The sequence below is a fragment of the Phoenix dactylifera genome, chromosome 9 (genome assembly GCF_009389715.1).
Source record: "Phoenix dactylifera cultivar Barhee BC4 chromosome 9, palm_55x_up_171113_PBpolish2nd_filt_p, whole genome shotgun sequence".
Classification (NCBI taxonomy): domain Eukaryota; kingdom Viridiplantae; phylum Streptophyta; class Magnoliopsida; order Arecales; family Arecaceae; genus Phoenix; species Phoenix dactylifera.
The window spans coordinates 2,389,917-2,401,438 of NC_052400.1; the positions used below are offsets into that span (position 1 = coordinate 2,389,917).

General features: G+C 38.5%; 1 protein-coding gene across 5 annotated transcripts; it reads left to right on the forward strand.

The window, feature by feature from the left end:
* The first annotated feature begins 979 nt into the window (after positions 1 to 979).
* On the forward strand, positions 980 to 8,118 carry LOC103713117 (probable mitochondrial adenine nucleotide transporter BTL1). Of its 5 annotated transcripts, none has more exons than XM_008799924.3 (5): positions 980 to 1,400; positions 2,394 to 2,488; positions 4,794 to 5,127; positions 7,101 to 7,338; positions 7,487 to 8,118. In XM_008799924.3, the coding sequence occupies exons 1-5, from the start codon at positions 1,311 to 1,313 to the stop codon at positions 7,846 to 7,848; spliced, it is 1,119 nt and encodes a 372-aa protein (XP_008798146.1). In that variant the 5' UTR covers positions 980 to 1,310; the 3' UTR covers positions 7,849 to 8,118. The 5 variants fall into 5 exon arrangements, with proteins under 5 accessions (XP_008798146.1, XP_008798148.1, XP_008798144.1 ...); XM_008799926.3 differs by having other exon boundaries at positions 7,598 to 8,118; XM_008799922.3 differs by having other exon boundaries at positions 982 to 1,403.
* The last annotated feature ends 3,404 nt before the right edge of the window (positions 8,119 to 11,522 follow it).

The window sequence follows — 11,522 nt, forward strand, 5'->3', positions numbered from 1 at the left end:
TCTATATGCATTTCAAAAAGCAGTTAGAAAAATTAAAAAAAATTGCACCTACAAGCTATTTATTATTTTCTAAATTTGATGTTCCTCCAGTTCCTTTCTCTTCCATTTCCTCATTTTTGTCATGGATCACAGAAATTACTTTTAATTATTATCCACTTAGAAATGGATCAAGAAGACATCCAAGTTCCTTAAGAATCAAGTTCGGAACCCTGCCTAATTCGGACGCAAATTAGAGAGGGCTGATTCTCCAATTATAGCTATCAATGATTTATGCAATGGCGATAATATAAGCCCTACACTGCTGCTGCCTCATATACTGCATAGGGCCTATACAAACATGGTGTTCGTACCAATCACGCATTCTCCTTGGAGATTGGGTCTTCTCCAGTTCATGTTTAACACTGTGATAGTAGCGACGAACTTTGATTTTGTAGGTGTAATTAGTCTCATAGACTAAATTAACTTTGTTGTAGGTTTTTCTAAATCAACATTCTAAGTCAATCTCCTTGGAGATTTTTATTTTTTTCTTAGGGGTTGGGGAGGTGCAAGAGAAGACTATTCAATCAAATTTAAATCCAAACTCTAATCCACGCATTTTGGAATTCTAGCTACATTCTCTTAATTCTGGTTTAGAAAAAATTATTGTCTATACTGTATGCACGAGCATGATCGTAGCTGCTGGTTTTTATAATGATACATCAAAATATATTATTCTTGATGCATAAAGCATATAAAAATTAATGGCTGTGATTGTATACATAGCCATGATGATGATGATGTACGTGCAGGCAGTAGTTTCTCGGCTCAATGTTCCCTCCACTTTGTCATGTTGAATGGGACCCGCTCAACCTTTCATACCTTTTATTTTCTCGGGAAAGTTGCCCGGAGACGTTAGTTGAGAGTTCCTCAGAGCTAGGGTTCGTCAGTGCAATGAACAGGGAGGCCAAAAAAAGAAGAAGGGGGGGGGGGGGGGGGGGGGGGTGGGGCGAGTTTTTTTTTTCCCCAGAAAAAATGAAAAAAAGAAAGGGAAACAAAAGGCAGGAAGATATAAAGCAGTAATCAAGACAGCCAAAACAAAACCAAAAACCAAAAATCTATCTCAAAACCTTCTCATCTTCCTTTCAGCTAATTAAAGAAATCTGCCTTTTATTTTTTTCTCTGGATTTCGCTCGCATTTGACTGCTTTCCAAAATTCTGTTCTTTATTTCCAGAAATAAAAAGGATGGTACAGTGGATTTAGAGTTGGAGCAGCGGAAGAGGTAGAAGAAGAATCCAAGATGTGGATGCCGGGGGACGCTTGAGCCGTGGAGATGGCGGTGTCCAAGGAGCTCGCCGTCCACAAGAACTGCCCCGCCGTCGAGATCCGTCTCGGGATCCCCGATGTCGGTGGGGCCATTAAGGTGGTTTTTTTCCCCCCCGATCCTCTTGTTATCTCCATTTTGATCCCTGTCCTTCTTTTTTTAAAAAAAATTCCTCGTCATGCAAAAGGCCGTGCACATCAAAGCTCTGATTTCCCTCTTTTTGGCATCAGATGGAAGTCTCTTGATTATAGCTCTGTTTTCCTTCGTTTGGAATCAGATGGGAGTCTCTCGATCCGGAAAAATGGATTCTTTATTTTGTTACTCGCTAAATTAGTTTTTAAGTTCCGTTATTTGATTCAGGACGAGATGGGCATCTCCCAGTCTGATGAGACCTTCCATTTTCTGGCCATTATGTGCATACCTCCATCGCAAAGTTCACACCTTTTTAATTTTTAGCTCTATTACTTGTTTTGGAATCGAAGGGGCTGATGACACCTTGAAGTACCTGGTTTAGTACTCAACAAGTTGAGGTTTTTCTTCACGTATCTGGTCGTGCTTTGTTTTTAGAACCTCCCGTTCCATTAGGAGTTCTCTGCAAAAGTTTAATTTCTGATCGTTGCAATCGCTTGGATCATGAGAACTTGCACTGGCTTTATTTTGAGTCAGCTTTTTGTTTTTTTTGTTCCTTTTTTGTCTATATCAATGTGATTGCAAGGTGTTTGTTGTCGATATGGGGGTTCAAAGGTTGAATAGCTTTGTTTGTTTCATCATATGCTATATCTTGATCAGGCATCAAACAACACCATCTTAAAATAATATGTCTGGCAGCTGTTGCATCCATTAGAACTGTTCTAGTAACAAGGCCTATGAAGTTTGTTTTCCAGTTTCCAGTCCATTCTATGATAAGCTATATTTATTATAGAAGGTTGTTCTCAGGGAGATATTTTTGTGGGTCCAAATGTGAAAATGATCTAAGTGCATCGGAGTTTTTGAAACTACCATGGGAGCACTGAATGATGAAAATGGGTTTTCGAGCCTGGCCATCCATATCTTTTTTATTTTATTTATTTATTTTTTTTTGCTTTGCTGCAGAACTTCTTTAGGAGAAGAGAAGTTGCAGAGTTTGTTAGCGGGGCGTTAGCTGGTTCCATGACTAAGGCTATTCTTGCTCCTCTGGAGACTATACGGTGGGCTTTCCTTTCTTTACAGGCTCTTCATTACATTTTCTTGAATTCAATGTTCGGGTTTAAAATTTCTTCTTCTGCAAAATTTCAGTGTATGTATACTTTTGCTATCACTATTTTTAATAGACATCTCTTATTCGTGCAAGATTTGGACACAAATTTTCCAACTGGCTTGCAAAGGATGCCCCAGATGTTTAAAATCATCTTTCTTTTTTTTTTTCCCTTTAATACTATAAATTTCTGTTTAGCTTTTGTTTAAGTTCATAAGCCAAAATGCAAACTTCGATAGTTACCTAAGATTTTTCATATTTCTTTGATCGAACCTTGGCCAAGGAGCTGGAGTTACTAAAATGAATCTCATGAACTGATGAACATCAAAAACAAATTCCTTTGCTGACCCCAACTTGGAGTTCTTGAACTTGGCAATGAATCCATGCAAGTTGGTTCAGGTACAAAACCTACAACAATGACACAAATTTTAGAAGCTATTTAGAGCTTTGTAGTTGAAGTTGCACTGCAACTCAAGTTGCATAGTTGACTACAAGGGAACTCAATTCTTATATTTGGAGAAGAGTTTGGAAAAAGAGGGGTGTTTCCGACAGATATTCCATGGAACATCTTGCAAGTAGATGCCAGGTCAGAGTACTTGATGTACATGGAGGTGATGTCAATGTTGAAGCTACTGGCGGCGAGGGTCCGGGTGACAGTGCAAGTCTTAAGAAGGGCGGCGAAGGTGAAGGAGAGGGGCAAAGGAGGTGGGCAGCGGCAAAAGAAGAGGAGATGCAGTAGAGTAGGAGCGAAGGAGGAGGGCAGCACAGTGAAGTCCAAGGTGGAGGAGGTGGTTGTGGATCTCGGCAATGGCGAGGAGGGACTTGAGAAGCAGGGTGGCGAAGGAGGAGGAGAGGCCTAGGAGGTGTCTGGGGACCTCTTGGAGGTGAGGTGTTGGCGGTGGCATTGAGTGAGATGGCGAGTTGGGACTTGAGAGCAGGGTAGGAGAGGAGAGGGGACAGGAAGGAGGAGGAGGAGAGTTTTTTTAAGAAAATATTAATAATATCTATTCAAGTGGTTGCAATTTGTCCCGCAACTATTTTTGATTGCAAGTCAACCTACTACAAGAAAGCTTTAAGTTATAGCCTAATGAGCAACTCAACTTACTGTACAATTGGACTTGCAGGCTTCATCCAAACAAGCGGGTGGCTCCCATATGCAAATTAATCTCTATGCAACTCCACTTACAGGACTCTACACAGCCCCTTATCTGATTCCAGAGTTGAAACCCATTCATGAACTCTACTTGTGTTATCTGACTTAGGATTTACTTGAATATAAATGCCAATTATATTTTATATATATATATATATATATATATATATATATATATATATATATATATTTCAGAAATGCATATTTCAGATAACTTTTTTTTTCTTTAAATGTTGCCCGCTAGGTTCTCTTGCATTCATATATGCAAAGATTGTTGCTTCCTTAATGCGCACCTGAATCTTCTTGCAATTAGAGATCTTTTCAACGTCTGAAACTTGTAATTGCTATATGCTGTTGGAAATATCATGCTTCATAGTTATATCTTGACCAGTTTACCAACTTGTGTTAATTTATTAATATAAATTTCAGTTCATCAATTATGTATTGCAGTCAACACTTGTGTAACTTAACCTAACTACATAAATTTTTAATTACATCAATGTCTTGTACTAATATAATTCTGAATTGGCAATTTCGCAAACTACATAAAAAATTTTAATTGCATTAGTAATCATTAGTTTCTTTATGAACATGTCTTTTTTTTTATGTGCTTCCTAATTCCTAGAAACAATTGTTGTTAAGAACTTATGATCTGCGATCCATATCTTACAGTATTGAAACAAAGTGGCCATAAATGATCTTAATCTCATCCTTGCATCAAGAACAGCTAGAACCATAGAATGTAGATCCATATCATGGATCATACAAGTCATTAGATCATATGGTCTAACTTGATCATGTTATTTACATATAAAACAGTTGGAAGTTCATCTTCTATAGTTTATTTAACTACATGACTCTTAGAGTCACTTATTTAGGATTGTGATCTTTTTTAGCTTCTAAGAAGTAAAGAAGAAGAACTCTGGAGCCCATGGAGTTAAAAAACAAATGGCAAATCTTTGTACTTTTATGGCCATTTGTGAACTCAAGCTGTCAAACTCTTCAATTGACATCTTTAATATGTTACATCAACAATATTATTCTTTTCAGGATGATGTAATCAGGATTCGGAAAACATCTAATGGCACTGGCATCTTCTTTGCAGAACTAGAATGGTAGTGGGGGTTGGATCCAAACACATCACTGGCAGTTTCATAGAGATCATTGACGAGAATGGCTGGCAAGGACTTTGGGCTGGAAACACCATCAACATTCTCCGCATTATTCCAACCCAGGCAATTGAGCTAGCCACTTTTGAGCATGTCAAAAGGGCCATAACATCAGCACAGGAGAAGTGGAAAGAAAATGGATGCCCAAAGTTGCAGATTGGTCATATTAATCTAGACCTCCCTTTTCCATGGATTTCTCCGGTTGCTGTTGGTGGTGCAGCTGCTGGCATCATGAGCACGCTCGTGTGCCATCCTCTCGAAGTTATTAAGGTAAGAAGATTGGTTGAACTAGTTTCTAATGATATCAAAATGTTGAAAAGGGTGATTTTGATATTGATCCAGCAACTTGCTACTTTCACATTACTTTCTGAACTGAAGTATATTTGCATATGGCAAATGCTTGTTCCTCATTGTTACTTATTTTGCTTGCAGTTTGCGATTTTCTAGATTAGATTTTATTATTTTGGTCACTGAATTTCAGAATTTTGGAAAGCATTTATTGAATTGTATTAGATTTCTTTTGCAGCACCTTTTCATCTTTTCGCTATCGGTTTCTTTGTTTATTTTAATTCTAATTTATCTTACATCTTAAGAATGATATTCGAACTATCAAAAAAAATCCTAAACAGCAATACCATATTCTAGGTTCTACTGTTCATAATCAAATTAAGTGGTAAGAGCCATTTACAAGTGACCAGTTGGTGCATGATTTCTGTACTTAGTTTGCAGTGTAACGAATCATAATCAAATTAAGTGGTAAGAGCCATTTACAAGTGACCAGTTGGTGCATGATTTCTGTACTTAGTTTGCAGTGTAACGAATACTTGAAGAGAATTCTTGCTGTTTGAGAAATAATATCAGGCAAATAAGTACAGAAAAACCTTACTTTAGAATTGGTCATGTAGGAGATTGCATGTGGGAGGACCTATTGTATATTTTGTTTCCTTTTTATGCTGTAGTTAATAGAATTCCATTAGGTTTCACTAATTCTGGTATAAAGTCAATTTCCAGAGTGATAATTTTCTCAAAAGACCTAGCTGATGATTCCTTGAGCTAATTGGTGATAGTTACTTTGATTCTTACATACAGATTTGATGGTTAGTAAAATATAAGCAGGAAATTTTTTCTCTAAATTTTTGATAAAATTAGCAACTCTCGTCCTTATTTGGATTAGTTCCAGCAATGTCAGATGGATCTGATGCCTTCTTTTGCTTCATGATATCTTCTTCATGGGAATTTTACTTTCCTACTTCAGCTATAAACCAAAGTCCCTGTTATTCCCTATTTAAGACCAATAACCAGTGTTTGCTGTCTTTGACTTTCAGCCAGACTTCAGCGAACCCTTATACCTATCCTATATCTAGGATGCAGTATCTACTTTTATCATCTTGCTCCACTTGACAGCACTGTGGTGAGGGGAGAAGAGGCCAGTAAGATGGAGGTGCTTGTTCATGGGAAGATGTACTAGCTGTTGAGTGTGTATGCTCTCTAATATGAACAGGTGGTGCGAACCTAGACTTGACATGCCTATGGCCATTAACTAGTGCTGTACGGACAATAACCTTCTGCTGACCATCTTAGACTGTGCATGTGGTAAAGCGTTTGATTAGAGGACAGTTCTAAGTTTCAGAGTAGAAATATATACTTTAGCAGATTTTCTTAAAAAACCAAAATATAATTTTTGCTTTTTTAGAACCCTGTCATTGTCAGTAAATTTGATGGTCCAATAAATACTCAGTATGAGATTTACTCAGGATCTCTTTGGTGGGGCAGACAGGTTGTTATCTGATCCGAGTTTACTTTCAGGCATGAATGCCCTTTTGCTTCTACTGTTAAAATGAGTTCATATGATGCTATGTACATATCTATGGTCGATGATGGTTGGTTGACTGTACCTTCTACTGTTGATGCTGTGAGGGAATTTATATTATATCAAAACTTAATACAAGGGCTACAATTGGTGCCTTAAGATGATGCAAATGCCACACATTCCATTCCTTGGTTATTAATTTGCCAGCCTCTAAGAAAGAGAGGGAAAAAGAGGTCTTCTGCATGGATCTGCCACATACAACTTTATTCTAATTTTCTGAGACTACTTAGGGAGCACAGAATGGTTTCTGAAGAGCACCAAGAGTCAATTAATCATTTAATTTCCCTATCGTACTGTCGACTGTATATCAGAATGGTACAATCTGATGCTTGTTTTGAATGTCCTAATTTTTCAATTGCTGTATTGCGCACAGGATCGTTTGACTGTGAATCAAGAGGTCTACCCCAGCATTAGCCTTGCTTTCAGCAAGATCTTCAAGGATGATGGGATTGGTGGTTTCTATGCTGGCATTTCGCCGACGCTAATGGGCATGCTTCCCTACAGTACGTGCTACTATTTCATGTATGAGACATTGAAGAAATCTTACTCCCAGGCAAAGAAGAAGAATTCTTTGAACCGTGCAGAGCTGCTGATTATTGGGTCTCTCTCAGGTCAGCGTTTGGCGTAACCATTCTCTGGTCATTGTTTGTCCTTCTTAATTGGATCCTCTGCGATTAAAGAAATGAAACTGGTTTTGCCATTCATCAAAGGCCTGGGCAATATGTTTGTCTTTTTTATTCAATTGTTTTATATTTTCAGGAAATGCGAAAACAAGTGTTTCTTTCTTATCAACCAGAGATTGGAAACAGGAAAACAAAAACAGTACAATCTATTGTCTGGAGTTGATTTTGGTTCTTTGCATCTCTTCAGGTTTCGCTGCGAGCACAATCAGTTTCCCACTGGAGGTGGCAAGGAAGCGGCTGATGGTTGGAGCCCTGCAAGGGAAATGTCCAACCAATATCGCAGCAGCCCTGTCAGAGGTGATTCGTGAGAAGGGTCTGCTAGGTCTCTACAGAGGGTGGGGTGCTAACTGTCTGAAGGTCGTGCCTGCCTCGGGCATCACTTGGATGTTCTATGAAGCATGGAAGGATATTCTGCTGGCGGACAGACCTCGGCTATAGACATATAAGAAATAATCGTTGCTATTGTTTCCTGATTCTTTGATTCCATTGACATGACCTTATGATGGGGGATGCTATTTTTTTCTCATTCCACCCATGCAGATTTTTATTGGAGAGGGAGGCTGGTGAAATGTTTGTGATGGAAAGGATGTGCTGATGGGATAAATGTATCACAACCGATTATTTAAATGATGAAACAAAAAATTGAGAGAAGTTAAATGTAGTGGATTGAAAGTCATCAAGTTTTTCAATAAGGTTACTGCTATAAAACTCTCTTTCTGGCAGAAGATTACTTGGAATCTGCAGTGCTTAAGATGATGGCAAGCGATGCAATTAATTTCCAATGACCTTTGTCTATGTTGCTTGGATAGAAGATATAGACATTTTCATACATCTTGGAATTGGAATGGGAGTAGAATCTTTTCAACCAAATAGCTGAAATGGAGCGCGAAGTGGCTCTCCGGTGACCTCGAGGCGTCGGCGTCCTCGACCTAATAGCTTCAGCAGAAGCTGGTCCTGGCCGTGCTCGCCGCCGACTCCTCCGGCGGGGTCAACTCCTCCTCCATGGTCACCCCCTCTTCTGCCATCTTCCAGGTGACAGATTTGGCCTCCCTTTTGTTTATTTCACATCGCTTGCTCTGTGTTTTACTGCATTCGAATCGCATCTTGATCTTGGATCAGGATAGGGCTTCGAGTAAAAAAATGTTTTTTTTTTGAAAGAAAAAAGTATAGGGGTTATGATGATTTTGGGATCGGATTTCGTTGCATGATTTATACCAAATTATATAGCTTTCTTGGTCTTCTTGGTTGTTTCTTTTTTGTCATGACATGTGGGGCGCGAACAGAGGGAATTTGTCGGGTTTGAGTTTTGTGGTAGGAGATCCGAGGCTTAATAATGTTTACGAAGTGGGAGTACGTAAATCGTTTGTACGTAAATTGTTTGCATGAAATATTTGTGCTTCAGACATGTCGTAGATAAACAGATAAGCAATCTAAGAGTTTAGAGTTAGAGAAGTTATAAACCAGAAGTTTTGACTGTCCTGCTGTCTTTATCCTTTTTTTTCTGCTATGATGAATAGATGGAAGTTCATGGACTCGAAATCAAATTTGGTACGTCTGTTCTCTGCATGCATTTGTGCACATATTTGATCTTGGGAAATATAGCTCATGTATAAGCCTTTAGTGCCAGTCAATGAAGCAAGTATAAATCAGCTAGAATACAGAGTGTGAACTGAATGATTGATCCTACTTGAATGGGATCTGTTCTATAGGTTCGAACGACCTTATCCTTGATTTTCAGGAAGCAGACATACAAGTGAAAATGATCTAGAAAAGAGAAACATCATGACTTTGAGGAGCTTTTTGGTTATTACATTTTAGGAATATTATTAGGGTGCAATGATGTGTTAACTCAATGTGATGCTGAATCAAGCCTTGTTTTTTTGGTTGAAATAGATGAATCATATCATTCTATCGTAGATACTAGAGATTGGAGGCATCTGCATGTAAAAATATCCCATAATTCCATAGGGGTCATAGAGATGGAGTTCCACATGACACCGCCAGGGTGATGGGCAACATGAGAAGCAATCCAATTAGCCATACTATTAGCCTCTTTGTATGTGCGGATTGCTTAGAAGGCTGAAAGGATCGAAGTCATCCTTTGTAGATCAGCCAGTAGAGGGTAAGTTCTATCCACATATCCATTCGTTCTTTTTATCCAACTAATGACTGTCCTGGAGTTGCCCTCAGGCAAAATTTGGTATGGCCGATCTTGATGGCATACCAAATTTTGGTAAGCCATCATAATCTTGATGGCATGGCGGATCCGCTCTCAAAAATCTCTCAATTCAGAACTGTGATGCCATATAAATGAACACTCCCAGCTGCCACTAAATTGGACTTCCAACAGTGAATGATTAAAAAAGCACCGTCATTGGTCCCACCAGCCGGCACGCTACTATTGAAGTTGCTCTTGAGAAAGCTCAGAGGAGGAGACTCTTGCGTGAGGTAGGTCATATTTTACTTGGCTGCAATCAAGTTTTTGATAACACAAATATGTCAAGAGCATGTTTGGTATTGCTTAAAAAATATTTTTATGACTTTTAATGCAAAATTTTTTTTTTCAAAATAAATGTCTGGTAATATTATTTAAAAAATACTATAGGGAGAAAAGGTCAAAAGAAAAACATTGTAGAAGAGCCAGAAAATCTAGCTTCTCCTTTCTCTCTCTCTCTCTCCTAACTTTAAAGATGGAATTTGACACGCACTTGGCAATCCGCATGAAATCACGGTTTTATAAGATCAGTTCATACTGGATGGAAGTCAAACTGGTTGTAAATGAGTGGGTTTGGATTTGCAAAATTTGAACATGCTACCTTGAGACATCAATACATCATGGCGATACAATATTAAAATAATAAATACAAATTTATCTTGAATCAGAGTCCAAATTAAGTTCAAATAATCAAAACAAATCCTGATGATATGAGTTACATCTAGAAAGGCTTGATCGGATAAATTCTAATAATGTGCACCAAAAAGAAAAAAAAATCAATAATGATATTATCCCTCCAATTGTGCAAGGATATTGGTGTAGCAAATATGTAACCAACCCTGAAGATTATTTTGTCAGACTTAGACTAGATTCCTTTATTATATAATTTGTTTCTGGATTACAAATACATCTTCAGGACCAATAAGGAAACTACTGGATCTCGAGGCATTAAAATTTACAAATTCAGATGTTGCATAAGATTTGCCCCAGAGATGACTCCCAAGTTAAATATTTTTTTGCAAATATTCATAAGCTCCATTAGAAAATCATGTGTCGAGAAATGAGTTGCTGTTGATTGGATCATCACTGGCTAAGCTGTTCTGCTAGGATATCGTCTTCCAAAGATTATGGGAAGCTTTCTATTGGGTCGCCTTGCTCTTTATTTTCTTCCAACCGAAGCAAAGAGCAAAAGCTACTGAGTATGCCTCCAATACACGAGACAGTGTTGGAGCCTCCTTTCAGCCGTATTCTCTCGGCATTGAATGTGTCAATGGCATAGCCGACGCCAATCAAAGTTTGAAAGTGCCAAAACCTCGAAGCTAACGTGGCCCTGCTCAAACCAGCCCAAGTATGAAGGGAAGGCCGAGACTAAGTGGTCTAAATACATTTAGAAATATCCTCTTTGCAGCTGTCCCTGAGTTCCATTGAGTGGTCGATACATCCAAAATGTGGAATATTGTGGATTGTCATTTATTAAGTAACCAATTGGGTAACCAATCTCCTAGGCTTTTGCTTCCCAACTAGGATTCTCGATGGCATGGCCCTAAAATGCTGTGCATTCCAGAATAGCCGCCGCCATTAGAAAATGGACGACTATCAAACAATGCATGTTGTATATGATATAGCACGTACACATAAACTGATTTGTTTGATGGCTATTCATTTCTTGATAGCGGCCATCCATGGCTGCATAAAATATTGTGCTGCTCATGCACCGCAAAGAATTCATGCTCGTTTTCATGCAAAACCATGGAAAGCTTTCCATGCAAAAACAAATATTGTTGGAATCATCGTCCATCCACATCATGGCAACATTAAAGTCTATTACTAACAATGACAAAATATATGAAATTGCCAATATGCCCACACCTCCATAGCCATAACATCAGCGCGTTGA

Coding starts and splice junctions, on each gene's coding strand:
- LOC103713117 (XM_008799922.3), top strand. CDS start 1,311: ATGGCGGTGTCCAAGGAGCTCGCCGTCCACAAGAACTGCCCCGCCGTC. Junction 1,404..2,393: donor TCGGTGGGGCCATTAAGGTG/GTTTTTTTCCCC, acceptor GCTTTGCTGCAG/AACTTCTTTAGGAGAAGAGA. Junction 2,489..4,793: donor GCTCCTCTGGAGACTATACG/GTGGGCTTTCCT, acceptor TCTTCTTTGCAG/AACTAGAATGGTAGTGGGGG.